General features: G+C 48.1%; 1 protein-coding gene across 6 annotated transcripts; it reads left to right on the forward strand.

Annotated features, from left to right (window-relative positions):
• Positions 1–1,821: 1,821 nt before the first annotated feature.
• Positions 1,822–17,330, forward strand: SPINT1 (serine peptidase inhibitor, Kunitz type 1). 6 transcript variants are annotated; one of them, XM_004941613.5, is made up of 11 exons: positions 1,822–1,922; positions 2,091–2,572; positions 8,381–8,532; positions 9,091–9,229; positions 10,272–10,442; positions 10,947–10,973; positions 12,064–12,189; positions 12,978–13,028; positions 13,284–13,454; positions 14,039–14,095; positions 15,248–17,330. In XM_004941613.5, exons 2-11 carry the CDS (start codon positions 2,134–2,136, stop codon positions 15,442–15,444), a joined length of 1,530 nt encoding a protein of 509 aa, XP_004941670.1. In that variant the 5' UTR covers positions 1,822–1,922; positions 2,091–2,133; the 3' UTR covers positions 15,445–17,330. The 6 variants fall into 6 exon arrangements, with proteins under 6 accessions (XP_004941670.1, XP_040557346.1, XP_421130.4 ...); XM_040701412.2 differs by lacking the exon at positions 13,284–13,454; XM_421130.8 differs by lacking the exon at positions 12,064–12,189.

Here is a 17,330-nt window from a genome sequence, read left to right on the forward strand (position 1 = left end):
ATATTCAGTAATGCTGCTGGCACTGAAGTGAATGCACCACTTCTACAGTGTAGGACCAAACCCATGATGCTTAAAAGTCCACTAAACAAGCCATATTCATCTGCCAAACAGAAGTGGGTCACGTTTTAATAATATAAAGAATATAAAAAGTAAGGTCACGTTTTTAGGAAATTGTCACAGGAATTTTAGCTGGAGGCCGCTCAGCTGAAAATAGCAGGGAGAACAATCCATAAAAGATGTACTTTTCATAAGGTGTGACCTAATGTAGATGTTCCTGTCCAGCAGGGGGATTGGACTAGATGATCTTTCCAGGTCCTTTCCAATCCCTGGCATTCTCTGATTCTGTGATTCAGTCAGCAATACCCATATGATCCTAAGATGTATTTAGCAATGGGTTTCCAGCAGAGAGAGGGAGATCCCTGGTGATCCATTCTTTAGCCTATGGTAGGTAATTTTGCAACAGACTTAATAATTATACAACAACAAAGCCCTGAATCTGGAGAATGCACGGGAAAAAAAAAGCCACTAAGATAACCAAGGCGAAATGGAGGCAATGCCATAAAAGAAGTGATTAAAAGCTCGTGACAGGTTTGCACTAGCAGAATGAAGGCCAAGTTAGGATATGATTTTACTGAAGAAAATAGGAAATAAGCTTTTGAAATTAAAGGACAGCAATGCAAAAAAGAAATGAATGTAAAGTAACATTGAAAACCTTTAGGGCGAGCACTGAAAAGCCTGCAAGGGAGACTGGTACAGCCTTCTAATGGGAGCAAAGGAGATTAAGCCCCACTCCCCTTCAGGCTAGATCAGTTTAGGCTGAATCACTTTATGAAGGGGCTTACTCATTCCATACACATTGAAAAACAGGGAGGGGGTCTGAGTGCCTCGGGCAGTGCAGAAAAAATGGAGACAATCCTGGCGTTGTTTGATTTCCCCAGCATTTTCCCCGCATCACAGGGGCTGCAGGCAGAAGCAGGCGGCAGGAACTGAAAATTCTGGATGTGAGAAAGTTCCCCAAAACTCAAAGCCAGATGCTGCTCAAGGCACAGCCATGGCGCACCATCTCTGTTCAAATGTTTGCCAATCAGTACCATCTTGCAGTTGCTGCCGCCTTTGAAGTGATGCAATATTTCATTAAAAATAATGTCCAGGCAAATTACAAGCACTCCCAGCACTCCTAAGCTCGGTGACAGAGAGATAAGAAGAGTTTACCCAGGGGCTTTGGGACTGTTTGCAGAGGAAGGGGGTGGCACCAGTGTAGCTGAGGAACAAGGGAATTTGATCTCTGCTCTACAGAAGCAGGAAGGTAGGGAATGCAACCAAGTTAGGGCAAGCAGCCTTTGCGTTCCTGTCTGTGACTGAATACAAGAGGAATACTAGGCCCCTAAAGATTGAAACTAATGATTTTGAGCAGGAAACCTCTAGCAGTGGGTGCAGGCTGAGAGACCGAGCTGAGGATTCACTCATTTGGGTCAGCGAAACCTGGGCTCTGTGCCAACCCCCCAGTGATGCCGGGCCATGAGAGCTACCACCAGAGCACATGGGCTTTCAGCACAGCACATCTGGGCTTTTGACTGGCTGAAGCACGGCAAGGTGCTGGGTGCCCTTGCGCCTGTGCAAACAAGTGTAAGGCTCTAGAATACCCAGGGTTGCACTGGGTGCTCCCTGTGAGCCTTTGCTCCCTTGCCAGCTGAGCTGGAGATGGTATCAGCCCGCTCTCCTCCCCTTCCTCTTACGCAACGCAGCGTAGAGGGGAGTGACTTGATTTTTTTTCCCTCTCTCTGGGAGTTGGTTTTCACTTCCTGCCCCTTCTGTGCCTTTGTCTGCACTGGTCGCTGCCGAGGGCACACCTGAGGGAGGAAGGTGTAGAGGACCAGGGGGGCACCCCACTCCTGGCATTGGTCCCATCTAAGGCCACACAGGTAGGGGCTGAGAGCATGGGTTTGGGGGTGAGCTGCAGGGTGGGGGGACACATTGGCCACCTGGGCCAAACGGAGCTTTGGACGTGCTCCAGGTCCCTGCTCACCCCACGTTGGCACGTACCTGGACACCATCCTTCTTAGCTTAATTTGTCTTTTCTCTCCCTTTAGGAAAGGACTAAGGTCAGAAGGTGGGGAGGATCGGGGTGCCGAGATGGCCAGAGGAAGACCAAGTCGACAGACTGGACTCTGGGTCTGCCTGGTGCTTGTAGCAGGGGTGGTCTTCGGAGAAGAGCAGGAGACAAAGCCCTTTGGAGAAACGTGCCTGGAGGACTTTACAGCAGGGATACCGGGTTTGGTGCTGGACACAGATGCCTCCGTCCAGAATGGAGCCACCTTCTTATCATCCCCCAGGGTCCATCGGAGCAGGGACTGCATGAGGGCTTGCTGTAAGGACCCTGATTGTAACCTGGCCCTTGTGGAGCAGGCCCCAGCCTTAGGGGAAGACCACATCCAGGGCTGCTTTCTCCTCAACTGCCTCTACGAGCAGACATTCGTCTGCAGGTTTGCCAGGAAGGTCGGCTTTCTCAACTTCTTGAAGAGGGACGTCTACGATACCTACCACCAGGCAATGCAGAAACATGGATCTAGCGGTAAGGAGTCCATAAAGGATCTGTGCAAGCTGGGGATAGGCAAGCACTGAGGTCTTTGGGCCTCATTTCTACCAGATATTATTTGTGCTGCTGCATTTCATCAATTCAAGATCTGTTCCTCAGTTTACTTATTAGTAAACAGAGCAGGAGCCATTCTGTAACCTATTTGAAACAGGTGGAGCGTGTGTTTACCAAATGCAGGCTGTGTTTTTGATCCTTGACGAGGCAGAGAAAAATATACTGTTTTTCTTCTTTCTCCCTCCTTGCTCCTCCTCCCCAGCCCTGTAAGGCTGGAAAGTGAAATCCTCTAAAATTGAGACATCCCTGTATTTAAAGGGCTGCATTAAGCTCCTAATTGCTTGGGGGCTGGAGGCAGGGCACAACCCGCATACCTTTCCTTTTGCCACAGCTCCAGTCTTGTGAGGCCCCTCTGTGGGGCTTGCTGGGGCTGCTTGGTTTTGCCAGGTGGGTTTTGATCATATCACTTCCACCCTGGGTCCATTTCTCTCTCCCAGCCTCCACTTACCTGCTCAGAAAGTTTGCACCTGGCCTAAAACTCCAGGTGGAAAACAAGCTAATCTGTAACTGGCCACCAGCCACGTGCTCTGCAATCTCCTTAAAATGCTGTGTTCAGAAGCACTAAAACCAATTCCTCCTAACAAGCTTCTGATGTGACTTGGTCTTTGATAACCTTAACCAATTTACTGCCTCTGGAAGGATGGGAAGAGCTTTCAGGAGACTCTCCTCAGCCCCCCCAGCCCACCCCTGGGGTATAGTGCAGATGTCCAGGGGAGCAGCTGGGTGCCTGACTGGATCAATTGAGCTGTATAGACTCAGATCTTCTGCTGGGATGTGCCAGCCTGTGAGGCCAACAACTTTTGGCAGAGCAGAGGTGGCTCTCCTGCCCTCTCTTTCCCTTAGTCACTTCCCACTGCATTTTAGGGCTTTCTGCTGAATCTCAGCTCCCTGTTAGCAGCAGTTGTTCCCACGCCTTCGGTCCAGGCTCAAAAGCCTTTCCATGGGGGTGCAGCTAGTGATGCACTGAAAGCCATATCTCCAGGAGCAGAGGTGGCATGCTGGCAGCTGCCTGAACTCCCACATGTTTTTCTGTAGGAAGAAAAAGGAATGCATCATCATCAGTGCATCCTGGTTTCACAAGGTTAGATTAAAAATATGTGCTGTTGAGCAATGGGGTCCCTTCACCTCTGCAGACCAGCAGGCTGCAGCCCCCTCCCCAGGCTGCCCGTGGCTGTGCAGGGCCGGCTCCCGTGGCTGGGCCTGGGGTGGCAACGTGGAACAGGAGGACCACAGTGAAAACGGAGAACATGGCAGAAATGCTCTTTGTGCCACCTGACAGCAATAGGGAAGTTGGATGTGGGTTTTGCTTTCGGAACTGCTGCGGATACCTGAAGAGGCAGGATGAAACTCGGGGTAAGGAAGCTGTTTTCAGCACACTGGGCTTTCCTCCTATGCTTTCCTCTTGGACCTAATTTTGTGCTGCAGACAAAGCTGTCTGCTCACTGTTGTGCTGCTTCTCTGTGAAAATGTGAAGCTTTGTGGCTGCCCTAGACCTGGGCTGTCATCATCCCTATGGTTGGGAACTGTATGATGCCCTCCTTTATATGCTGTCAAGTGTCCTCAGAGCCCCGAGGGTGTGCTCGGAGGCAATCTCCAGATGGGCTCTTAAAAATGAGGATCAAAAGCATGCTTTTCTAGCCAATAGTGAAATATGTGTTTATGTGGCTTAGCGCCCCAGTGGGTAACATTAAAGGGAACAGCCACATGTTGCAGGACTCACAGTACTGCTACAACAGACCTGCTGGATTCAGAGGCTTATGACTTTTCAAGTGGAGATAGATAACACTTGAAAGAAAGCACAGCTGGGGACTGCTGAAAGACAAATTTAATTGCGGAGTGTTTCCTGATGGAAGGGGCTGAAATCTAGGAGAAGGTTACAGAGGAAGCATTGCATATGGAAACAGCACAGGGCCAGGGCAGCCTTGGTGCGTGCCACTGCCGCCCTGCTGAGGTGTTACAGCTTCAGGAAAAAAACCTCCAGGTATTGGCAACAGCAAATGCTCTTGCTGGCATAACTAAGAAGCTCTACCCCCTTAAATCACTCTCCAGCCTGAACTTTGCTGCGAGTTTTCTGCCTGGCTCACTGGGGAGGGGCAGGCTCACCTACACTTCGCTGGTAATCATGGAGGCCGGTGCTGAGGTAACCACCGCGAGCTTATTCTGGTCTGGGCAAACCAGTTCTGGGCGTGAGGCTGGAAAATAACCTCCCTGAACCTTTGTCCGTTTCTTGAACTGAACCCTCTGTGGGGGTTGTGAAATGCTGGGTGACACGCTCCAAATGCCCGGTCTGGGTGGGAGACGGGTGGGCGGCAGGGAGGGTCTTGCACCCCCAGCTGGGCTTCTGCCTGAGGGCCTGCTGAGGGGCTCAGCGGGGCTGCTGGGTTCTCCTCTGGCAAAGCTTCACGTCAAAGAGTGTTGAGAGCTGTGTGACTTGTGGAAAATCTTCCTAGTGTAGGTGTCCAGCCTTTTGGCTCCTCGGGGCCACAGTGAGCCACACCAGGGCACGGTGCGGGCTGTGGGAGTGATGGTAAACAAGCAGAGGCAATCTCAGCACATTCTGCTGTATTGAGGTAGCACTTCACAGTCTCAAGTACCCATGGTGTGGCGTTATCTCTGTGAGTGCTGGAATGGAGGAAATCTGGTTTTCTGTGAATTTATGTCTCAAGGGCGGCAGTTGGTATGTGAGCACCAAAATAGAAATCCTCACACTGGGAGCTTTGCCTTCTGTAGGGTTTTACCAGTGTGTTCCTTTTCTGACAGGAAGGCCCCTGCTGGGGTCCCTTCCCACCCCTGTGCCTACTTTTACAGCCCTCACTGGAATTCAGCGTGGTTTAGATTTCTGATTCCCATCCACTTCGGTTCAGGTTTACTCACTGGTGGAGCTGAAGCCAAGTAACCATTCACTACATGAGCCTTGAAGTGACATGAAAATTCTTGAGAAAGCAAAAAACAGAAACAGGCCTGAATACCCTATGAGCCACTCAAATGGGGAAGACTTTAGTTGTGAGCATTTGGGATTTACTCTATCGAGTTTTTCTGCAGGATCAGTTAAAAAAAGATAAATCCTTTTCCCGTGTATTTTGATTGGAAGCTGAAATTGTCACTCGATGACATGACTCCAGCAGCTGGTGCCCCACAGAAAAAAGCATGACACGGAACAGCATCATAAAGCTTTAATACCCCCGTTAATTACAGACTTATGCAGAAACTTTCCGGAGTCCAAAGAGCATTAGAACAAAGGCAGCTTTCATTTTTCAGACAGCCTTTCAGAGCAAAAGGAGCTGAATGGAGAACCTCCCTTCCCAGAGCAGTTTGTTGGTATTGACCCCAGCTCAGTGGGCGCTTGTTTATAAAGTTCAGGTGGAGAATGCCCACCAAAGGCTTCATATAGTCAGTGATGAAAATACACCAATGTTGGTGAGCTTTCTCACATTCAAAGGAGAGAAAGAAGAGCCCTCTGAAAATGAAGTCCTTCATTTCTAGGGAAAGGTCCTCCTTGGCAGTCCCTGCATACAAGCAAACCCTCTGGCTTTCTGGGGATGAGCATGCTTGGGAAATGTGGCTCACCAAAGATGGGATCTGGAGAGGTAGCTGACCCTGTGACCAGAACTAACCTTTTACTTCACTGTGCAATCCATAACTAAAAGCAACTCATCCGACCTGCAGTGTAGCATTTATTTTTTATTTTTTGTGTTGTTGTTTTTAAAGTATGTGTGCTTAAAAATGTCAAGGAAAAGCATGACCTGGAGTTGATGCAAGTTAATGACCAATCGGTGGCTCTGCAGAACTGATCTTTCACCTGTGTCCTCCCCCACCTGATGGGCTCAGCCTGGCAGGAAGGCAGCAGGGAGCAGATTGCATATCTCAGGGTTGGGCTCATGGAATCTGTTGGCCCAGCAGAACAGCAGGAGCGTCCATTTCCAGAGCTCATGGTGCTGTGTACTACATAGCTGTGGGGCTGTTGTTTCCTAGTTTGTTTGGAGAGCACTGCCAGCTGCAGTCATTTCTTTGGCTACAAGTGCTCCTGTGACCCTTGGCAAGATCTCTTGAAAATAAAACAAAACTCCATTTATTTGTTCTGCCAGCCCTGCTCAAAGCCAAGAGGGCCAGGCTGGTCCAGCACAGTTTGGTGTCTTCCAGCTGTCTTTGTGCCTCACTGAGGTCAGTTTCTATCACTTTGCAGGCAGCCCTTTGGGAGGAAGCAGCAGGGAGAAATGCCTCACCCAAAGGACACTGGAGTGGGCACCTCTGTTTGTGATGGAAATACCATCTTTCTGGCCTCTGCTTGTTTTGATGGCTGCTGCTAAAAGCCTCATCCCATGGTGCTACATGAGGAGGGCTAAAAGATAATGCTGGTGACAGACAGTAGAGAGCAGCTGGTGTAATAAAGTTAACCAGAAGCCCTGCAGCTGCACAGGGTGATTAAGTTGTTCTCACATAGCAAAAGGCAGCCTGACAATGGGGGAAGGAGAGCTGCAGGTCTGCAGCCAGGAACAGTGCTCAAAGGGATGATTGGTTACGCTTGGTGTCTTCACCAAGTATCAAAAGATAGAAAAGATAGATGGAAAAAAGAAAATTCTGGATGGATATGTGGTCACTCTCACTTGGAGTACGTTGCAAAACCTTCTATCCTGATTAATTAATAAAGAACTAACAAATGGCTTGTTTTTAATGTCAGTTTTGTTTGCGTATATGCTCTATGCTACAGGTCCCTTCAGTAGGCTCTAGCAAGAGGCAACAGGTGGGACATGAATCCAGAAATACAGCAGAAAATTAAGACCAGATCTGAAAGAGTGAAAGTAATTAACTGATGGAATAGTTTTCCAACCAAACGCTTTGGGCAGTAATCCTCTTCTTCAGTTCCAATTGTAGAAAAATGGCAGTGACGCATCTAGATTGAAAATGAAAATTGATGCCTTTCCAGAAGGCTCAGGTTGAACCTGACCATTGAGTCCTGGTACAGGAACTACCAGGTGGGGTTTTATGGTCTGAGCCAAGCAGAAGGCGTTCAGACCAAAAGGAACAATGAGTCAGGCTCACCGTGTGTCACTGCACAGTCTGATCTTGCTGGCACTGGCAGATATCAGTTTTCATCTGCTACACTCACTGTTTGTAGAAGAGTTTAATGGACCGCGGGGGCTGCTAGTAAGCTAATCTGTGGAATGGGACAAAAAGTAACAATGGCATGAATGGCATTTGTTTGCGTTTTCTAAAGCACCTGTGTCAGTGAGTGGTGTGGAAGATGAGGTGGGGTCCATCCAGACCCCACCTTGCACAGCTCCAGTTAAGTGCACAATGCAGTGCATAGAGCCAGCAGTAGGAATGATGAGAGTCCATTCCACATTCTTTACCACCCACATCAGGTCATCTCCATAAGTGGTGGGGTGGAGATTGCTTTGTGCTGGTTGCGAGGCTATGGTCCCACTGCTGGAAGCACGGCGGCTGTAGCCACAGGGAAAGCCACCTCCTGGGATTCCTGTGGGCAGATGTGGCTCAAAAGGCACTGCCAGAGTGAACTGTTGAGTTACTAAACGGCTGAGGGCAGCAGCAACGGTACTAATCACCTGTTGCTCACACAGGCTGCAAGAAGCACAGCTGTATCAAAGTGTTCCCCTTTTAGTGGATGGCATCCATATTGGTTTACCCTGGAAGAGTCCCCTTTTCTCACAGTGTGGACAAGGACTGGAGCACTGCCTCCTACCAATGCTTTGCTCTGCTCTTCCTCCACAGATGACCGTCCTCCAATAGCCCGCACTGGCATGGACATGCGGGTGCAGCCAGGGGAGTCAGTGATGCTGAGAGGCACAGACAGCACAGATGACCATGGGATTGTCGCATATGAATGGAAACAGATCCTCGGTGACCCCTCTGTGGAGATAAAGGTAATGAGCTGCACAAAGGAAGCAACTCAGTCTGTGTCACCTGCAGTCTGCTCTATGTTGGGATCTCCAAATTCAGATGAGCTGGAGCAGAAGCCAAGGCTCCTGACTAGCTCCAGCATCTCTAGGGCATGAACACTACTTTGTAGATGTTTAATGGGACTTGTGGCTTTAGAAGAACAAACAGTTGCTGTAAAACTTCTGCAAAATACTCTAGAAAGCCTTGAAACTTTTATGGAGCTCTTGTGGCACCTTCTGGGAGAGTTAGTATACCAGCTGATGGCAGATTTTGAAGAGTAGCAATATCTAGGTTTAGGGGGCTCTGGAAATCTGGAGATGCTGCTCTCCTTCTTCCTTTCCCCTAGCCCAGCCAAAGCAACTTTCATGAAAAAAACAACTCAAAAACCAAAACCATAAGCCAAAGCACTGCAACATTTTTAATGCCAGAATTCTGCTTGGGGATTTCCAGCCAAGCTTGTTTCTTCCTAATACAGCAGAAACATGGGCCTCGTTCATCCTCTCATTTCACATGCCTTTTCTGCTTTTATTGTGCATTCTCAGAAACTTGAAAAAGACCAGGCAGAAATCTCCAACCTACAAGTGGGCACTTACGTCTTCCAGCTTACTGTCACGGACACCGCCCAGCAGCAAGACTTCACCAACATCACCATCATAGTGCTGAATTCTGAGCAGACTGAAGGTGAGCCCACAGACTAGTCAGTGTGCCTGAGCCGGGGAGCTTTGCCAGCCCTGTTCTCAGGGGGCAGATAGGAAAAGAGCACAGCCAGCAGAGTGGGCTTGCATGTCAACTTCTCACAGTAGAAGCCTGCACCTAACAAACAGTGAGAGGTCTCTGCATTTGTAGCTGTCTATTTTATGGTTTTCTCATCCTCTTGTAGAAGAGGTGGCCTGCAATAATCTGATCCTCTCTGCATGCCATTGCCCCCTCTACTGGGTAACCCCAGAGTAGCTAGGTCCTGGGGGTACATCTGAGAGCAAAAGAGAGAAGAACCCAAAAGGATCTGTTGACTCCGTGGTTTTATTGTGAAGGGCCTAATTCCCTTAAGCCACAGGAGAGGTGAAGCCATCTGTGTGATGTTCAAAATGGCCCTGTTGTTATCTATATATTTTACTATAATGGCCTTGTTTAATGATCAAAGTATTCAGCATTACCACTGCACTGGGGCAATGAATTCTTGGACAAATTGTGGCCTAGCTGTCAAGCAGAGAATTTCTTCTTGTGCCTCAAGTACCATAAAAATAAAAGAACAGCCATATCAATTCACTGTCAGAAATCTAGTGCGCTGCATCCAACAGTGTCCAGAGTTTGACACTAGATAATAGCAAGAACATGACGTGCTGTCAGTAAATCCTTGGTATGCTTGGCTAGCCACCAAGGAATTTGCAGCCTTTTTAAGCGAACAAGGTGTCTTTATATTAAATATCCATGGATGAATCTTCACACAGCAGCAGCAGCATCCTGAAGCAAGGAGTTTCACAGCTGAACTCTTTGTTGTGTGCTTTTATGAATATGGCAACTTCTAATTTGACTTTGTAGTCTGTCCTCTCATATAAGAAAATGTGTTAGGTGATTCCCTACTTGCCTTCTCTGTGCCACTCAGGATTTTGTATTTCTTTTCAGACAAACATCTGCACTGTTGGCAAACTTTCCTTCAGAAGATTTTCTTTTCTGTATGTGAAGGTGAAACACACTAAGACTCTTATTTTAACTTTCTTGATAGAGCATTGCTTGACTCCAAAGAAGGTTGGTTGGTGTCGGGGCTCTTTTCCACGTTGGTTTTATGACCCAACTCTTCAGCAGTGTCAGGAGTTCATTTTTGGTGGCTGCAAACCTAACAAGAATAACTACTTACGGGAAGAGGAGTGTAAACTTGCCTGCAGGAATGTTAAAGGTGAGTCTGCTTCAAAAATCAGCCCCTTCTTTCTCATAGGATCGGGATGTCCCTATGGGCAAGTACTGCACCTTTGTGGCTGGCAGATAGAGGTATAGTCTGGAGAGCTGAGAAGATGAGGCTGATGAGGGTCCCACAGTGCCCAGTTCCTGGATCACTGTTTCCCTAGTTGATGCCAAATCAGCTTCCCTTAGCATCAGTCATCACCACTGGCCACATGTTGGTGTAACCAGCCAGGACGGGCATCAGCAAGAACTGGCTCCTTCTGGCACAATGTCTTCAGTGCCACATGTCCCTGGTATTTCCCTGGCTGCACAGACCCTCACCAAATTTTCATCCAGCATCCTTAACCTAAATTCTGTATTTCTACTCCTCACCACTACAGGGCTTTGTTCCAGAAAAGACACATATCTTAGGTGAAACATGAAGCAGTATAAAGCTGATCCTAAGCTGACAAAGCAGTGTGGTGGTAAATTTACTTTATTTTTCCCCTTGTCTCTTCAGGCTCTGTCAGCGGGCGACAAATGCCAGGTAAGCCTCCTGCTCCTCTATGTAAACCTGCTGTAAGCTCAGGCTTAGTGTCTCATACCCATTCCTGTGGCTTTTTGATTAGCACTCAGTGTGGAAAGTGAGATGTCAGGGACTAATTTCTTTACCAAGCCTTTCACTTTCATGTCATAGGATAATTCAGGTTGGAAATTATGCCTGGGATGCAACCCACTGCTCAAAGTAGGGCCAGCTTTGAGTTACGTCAGGCTGCTTAGGGCTCTGTTCAAGCTGCTTTTGGGTATCCCAGAGGAAGGAGATTTTATGTTCTCTCTGGACAGCCCTCATATTTGTTTTCCCTTCTATTCAAATCAGTTTATCTTATTGGATCATGTGTCTGTTGCTGCTCACACTATTACTGTGCATCTCCAAAAAGAGTCTGTCTTTTCCAAAACTTCACACTAGGTCATGTGCTCCAACCTCTTGCTGCATCTCTGCTGCTTCACTCCAGCATGCTGGTGTCTGTTGTGCATTGAAGAACTCAGACTTGGGCAGAGCACTGATCAGCTGGGACCACCTCTGAGGCAGAGGAGAATGGCCACTTGTCTCTGCCGGCTCTCCCAGCCTGCTGTGCAGTTGGACATCCTTGCCACAAGAGCTCTCTGCTGACTCACGTTCGCCGTGTCCACCTTGACTCCCAGGGCTATTTTGCATGACTCCTTTATCTCTTCTTGGTGTCCAGATGCTGTTCTTGCGTGGAGTTGTTCTGTCTCAGGTGTGGGACTATTAACTCTCTGCTTTGTCTTTGCATTTGCCTTTGTGCTGTATGAGCAGAGCTGGAAGCCTTCTCCCGCCTGCCCAGCTCTCCCTGCATGGCATTGAGTTCCCTGCTTCCCCCATTTTCAGTATCACTCAAAAAATTCTAAGTGATCTGTTTTGTGAGGAAGCATGGCTGTTCCCATGGCTGTTGCCTGGCTTACAAGCAAGAAGCAATTTTCTTCTTTTTTGAGTTGAATGTCACAGAAGAGAGACCTTTGCCAGCCCTATCACTGCTTTTTAAGTCCTTCATAACACATCTGTGTGGCAGGGAAAATGAACAAATTTGAATTAACTATCTGAACTGTTTCTGACACAGTATGCAATGGGAACTGTCAGGCTTCCTCATTCAGATGCAAGGATGGCTGCTGCATTGATGCCTATCTGGAGTGTGATGAAACTCCAGACTGTGCTGATGGATCAGACGAGGTGTATTGTGAACAGTGTAAGTTCTTCACATTCTGGCTTAGAAAACTTAGTATCTGCACAGGGATGAGTGCTGTGCTCAATGCTTGACCCTGCTTTTTGTTGCTCTGTATTCTCCTGACCCTGCATGAGCTTGCACTATTGCCATGTTTTCAGGTTCTGTCATCTCCCATATCTCTGACTGCTACAGCTGATCTCCCTGCTGGGATGTTTCCTTCTACTCTTTTCCCTGTGCCTGCCTGTAAGACTTCAGAGCCTGCCTTCCCCTCCCCTGCCAATGTTTTATTCCTGAGTGATCGTACCTTCTCTCCTAGTTTATGGAGGTGGGAAATTAAACCATGATTTCTCCCAAATGGTCCAGCATCAAAAATCCCCTTAACATCCTTATATTATGCTAAAATAAATGCACAGTGGTGAGCTGCCGAAGTCTGTAATCTCTTCTTCCTCTCTCCTCCTCCTCACAGAATTCAGATAATCTCTTCCCTATCTGTGGGTATTTTGTTACCTTCCCAGCCTTCTTATTTTGCCCCCGCTTATTTCCTAGACTAGTGCTTTTTCATGCTTCTTAAAACCTGGGGTGAGAGCATCTTCCCTTTTTTTTTCTTTTTTTTTCTTGGCAGAAAAATCTACAAAAGTTGAACTCAAATTGGGAATAATTTCTAGTTGTTACACTGTATTTTCCCATGTTCCTCTCATGGCTTTGAGCTACCTACAAACCTCAGGGTGTATCTCCTTTCCCCTGTCTTGTAGCAAACAAATGTGCAGGAATGCCCCACCTAAGATTAATATAAAATATTTCTCTTGCAGATGCTCGTGAGTTCAATAGACTGCAGAAAATCAACATCACACGTAAGCAAGGTACGTACTGTCAGGAGCACTTTGGCTGACATCTGCCATTTCTTGCCTTTTCCTTCAGCCTGATGTTCCATAGTGGCAGCTCACCTTGGCCTTTCCAACTTGAGCAGCTGCCGGCTGGGTGGTGGGCACCCAAATGCTATGGGTCTCACCGTGGCTGCCCTTTGCTACAGTGCTTGTGCTCTTCTATCATGAACAGAGGCTGGTGCTCTGGTAAGACGCTGCTTGGGCTAGAGCATCTCTCCTTTGCTTTGCCAGCTCACTGCGTGGAATTGCCTGACACTGGACAGTGCACAGAGAGCATCCCTCGCTGGTACTATAATCCCTTCTCTGAGAAATGCGACCGCTTCACCTACGGGGGCTGTGATGGCAACATGAACAACTTTGAAGAAGAGGAAGAGTGCATGAAATCATGTTCAGGCGTCACAAGTAAGCAGGAACAGTGAGGGCTGGAATACTGATCAGAATCCCTGCAGATTAAGTTCTATGGTGACAAAGAGGCAGTGCCTTGGAGCCTTCAGACAAAGCAGCTCTGTTCTCAAATCCTGGCCATGCCCCACAATGTTCTGCAATGTATTGATTGCTTACGAGGAACAGTGCATGTCTACAGCATGTTTGCAGTGCAGCCTGTCATTTGTCAGAGCTGGAAAAATTCTGTAGATGCTAATGTTTAGAAAGGTACAGAGGAGCATGACAAAACTAGCCAGAGGTATGGTATGACCTCTCTATAGGGTATAATTTTTAAGCTTGGCTCCAGTTCTCCACAGGTGGGAGGAGAGAAATGAAGACAATTCTCCGTATTAGGCAGAAGTTCTAAACTACCAAGAGGGAAAAATTTCACACTGCAGTGCTCTGCAGTCATTGCTGTGGAGGCCAAGAGCATAAATAGGAGGAATTCTGATGCTGTATGCATTCAGTCTTCACAGTACTGGAGATATGCTCCTCAGAAGCCTGTCTCAGCCCTTGTTCCTTTTTTTGTAAAACTCTTTTCTCCCTTCTTACTCCCAATTCAGAAAGAGATGCCATTGGTCGCAGATGGGAAACATTTGAACCTCACAGTGATACGTTAAGTGAGTAACAGTTCCTCATACAGAGCTTATTTGTTGCTGTCACTCTGTCCCCAAAAATATTTTGTCCTTCCTTGGAAATATTAACCTTTTTACCTATTCCCTGTGCCCCTTCTGAGACCAAGGGAACAATGCAGTATTTGTAGGACACTAGCAAGGACTAGAGAGATTTTTCATGCACCTCTGGTCCAACTTCTGCTTTGTCTATGACTCTGTAGGTCGTTGCAGAGGCTCCTCATTTCTTTTCCATCAACCTGCACGAATGCTGCAGTGTTCAACATCAAAAATATGTCACAGAAAATTCCTCCTCAGGGCCATATTTACAAAAGGACCACTAAATTCTGCAAACAAGAATGCCCAAGCAAGCATGCAAATAATGTTGGGTGCTAGACTAGGGTGAAGTCTGATGACCCTATAAACCCTCTCTACAACTGTAAAAAACACCAAAGCCACTGAATTGAAAATTCTTTGTATAACAGCTCATCAAGCTTGGCGCCCTTCACCGCAGTGCACTACATCTTTTCTTTAGTAGAGAACTGGAATTATTATACACCTTTGTTTTTCAACCCTAGAGAGTGATTTAATGCTCACGTTCGCTCCAGCTGTCAAATGCGTCATGTTTGACAACATCTCTGACCACGATATGGGAGTTTGGTCAGTTGTAGAGAACCACTGACTGCTGTGTGCTCACAACACTGCTACAAGCTCTTTCCCCATGAACTCAACACATTCACCACCGCATCTCTCACTCCCATGGCATTCTCCTGGCCAGGAGTGCTCCCTGTGACCTCCCTTTGTGGCCTCCCTGTTGGCGTACGAAGAAAAGCCAGTACTGGAGAAGAGTCTGACATTTATAGGTATGCCAAATGGCCAACTCTGCCAAAGTCACCAAATAGCCTTTAGAGGGCGTGGTGCATCCAAGAAATGATGGAAGCTGTGATCTGGCAAGACGGCAGTACTCTTGCCAGACCCTTTTCCATGTAGTTGTCTTCTTCACTTAGTTTTGCAGTGCCCACCCTGCTGTCAGCCCATCCCTTCTCCTCTTTGCCAGCACAGTTTCTCCAGCAGCTTTTGTGCTTGCTTGTTCCTAGTGTGCTGCTGCAGAGCTTGTGGAGCAGACCCCCTCACTTGTTCACGTTCGTGTGTCCCCTGCAGGTGCCTTTGAAGTGGTGATTGCTGTGCTCCTTGGGATCTGCATCATGGTGGTTCTGGCCATCATAGGCTACTTCTTCCTGAAGAACAGAAGGAAGAGCAGCCGCCGCCGCCAGCCAACCACCGCTACCAACTCTACGCTGTCCACCACAGAGGACACCGAGCATCTGTTTTACAACGGTGCCACCAAACCAGTCTGACCTGCTCCAGTCTCTCCCCAGCCACACACTGGGACATTCCCAAAAACTTCTGGAGTTTTGCTTTTAATTGGGGGCCTGTGCCTGGAAGGCTCTTTCTTAGAAGACATTGGTAGCCTGAGGCCAAGATCTAGCCATGATTTGGCAGTAATGTGGTTGTGATTGTCCTGGCTAAATGGCAGCTCTGGACTCAGAGCCTGGGAGCATTCTGATGCTCTCTGAGGTCTATCCCTTCCTAACCTCAAACAATCCAGTGAGACTCTGAATGACATCTTTTTTCCTGCTCAAACCCGGAGCACAGCTCAGCTCTGCTTACTGAAGGACCCTGAGATTGAATCTGTGTAGCATTCATAAGGGTGAATGGTACAAGCTCACCATGGCCAGCAATTTTTTGTTTGCAGTGCCACTTCCTGCCACTCAGCTTCAGATTTTCTGCCCTTTCCCCCAGACCTTTGCCAAGTTGCCCTGCCTTCCAGCTGTCCTCCTGGTCGTGGTGAGCCCCATGCAGGCTGTGTGCTTCTGGTAACCGGCTGGACCTGTTCTGAGAGCCCTGCGACACTCTCCAGTGGTTTCTGTTCTCAAGACAGAAGGAAAAACAAATTACCTGTTTTAATCACTAGGCTTTGCTTTTTAACAGAAAAGCACACCTAGAGTTTTTCTGCCTGGCTGCTGTGTTGCAGCCACCTATGTACAATATGTGTCCTCTGCTTTGTGAGTTGCCCTGGTTGCTTTTCCAGTGTTCAGTCTGACCCTGAGCGCACTGACAGAATACCTATTTATTCTCACGTGAAATGAAAGGGAATGCCCTAACTTTTCCTGCTGATGGTGAGGGGAGGGCAGAAGGATCCAGCTCCCCATTGCTGCTGTGGTGCCAGCAACTGCTGCCCATGGGAAATCTCTGCTCCTAAAGAAACCTTGGGGGAAGCACTGCTTGCAGTGCAGGAAACATGCTTGAGGGAGGAAGGGAAGGAGAGGTTGTTGGGGCGAACACAGTGAAGGGATGCTTGAAGGAACCAGATGGTTTCCTGGAGGCACTGATGCCATTTGCATGGTCCTGGCTGTGCCAGTGAGGAGAGCGGGTAGCCAGCGCTCACTCCAGGAAGCTTGTGCTGCTGCTTCAGTGTTACTGCCCTCTCCTCTGAGCCCACAGCCTCTCACCCGAGTCCCTGGCATCAGGAGCATGGCCAGCCAATGCCCCCAAATGTCCTCCTTCCTGCTGGCCTGTCCCTCTTGGTGCAAGATGAGCTCTGGGGAGCCCAGAGCTCATCCCTGGCCCTGTGGCAGTGGGTAACAGCTCCACCTCACTGAGGTACCATGTTTTCCCCTTGGCTGATGGAGCAGGGTGCCCCCAGCTTCATATGGCTGCATCTCCGGCATCAGGCCTGTGTCTCTGGATGCTGAGGGCTTCTGCTGTGAACAGAAGCTGATGTTTCTGTAGTCCCTGGTACGCTCTGTCTGGCGTGGGGTTGGTACCAGTCCCTGAACCCCTGTGCCTGCTGCTCCTGGAAAATTGCTGTGAAAAGAGAGGAAATCAGGGTGTGTGTGTGTGTGTGTGTGTGTGTGTGTGTGTGTGTGTGTGTGTGTGTGTGTGTGTGCATGTAAGAAAGCACAAATTTATGTACAGATTTTAGTTTAAATTCTTTGACCCTTTCAAGGCTGGAAGGGAGGAAATGGCTGCCCGCAGCCTGGTGGCAATCCAGCTGTATGCCTCTCCCTGTTGCAGGAGGGCCTGTTTGATTCCTCCATGGCTTTTCATGGTCTGTCTTGTATCATTTCTTCCATTGCTCTGTTTTTCTTCCAGCCTATGCAATAAACATCTTGATTTACTTTTTGTGCACCCGCTCCGATAATACAAGTTGCAATAAAAGGGAATTGTTTGTCTTATCTGA

This window comes from Gallus gallus, chromosome 5, assembly GCF_016699485.2.
Source record: "Gallus gallus isolate bGalGal1 chromosome 5, bGalGal1.mat.broiler.GRCg7b, whole genome shotgun sequence".
Lineage (NCBI taxonomy): Eukaryota > Metazoa > Chordata > Aves > Galliformes > Phasianidae > Gallus > Gallus gallus.

Coding starts and splice junctions, on each gene's coding strand:
- SPINT1 (XM_004941613.5), top strand. CDS start 2,134: ATGGCCAGAGGAAGACCAAGTCGACAGACTGGACTCTGGGTCTGCCTG. Junction 8,533..9,090: donor ACCCCTCTGTGGAGATAAAG/GTAATGAGCTGC, acceptor GTGCATTCTCAG/AAACTTGAAAAAGACCAGGC. Junction 13,029..13,283: donor CAACATCACACGTAAGCAAG/GTACGTACTGTC, acceptor TTGCTTTGCCAG/CTCACTGCGTGGAATTGCCT.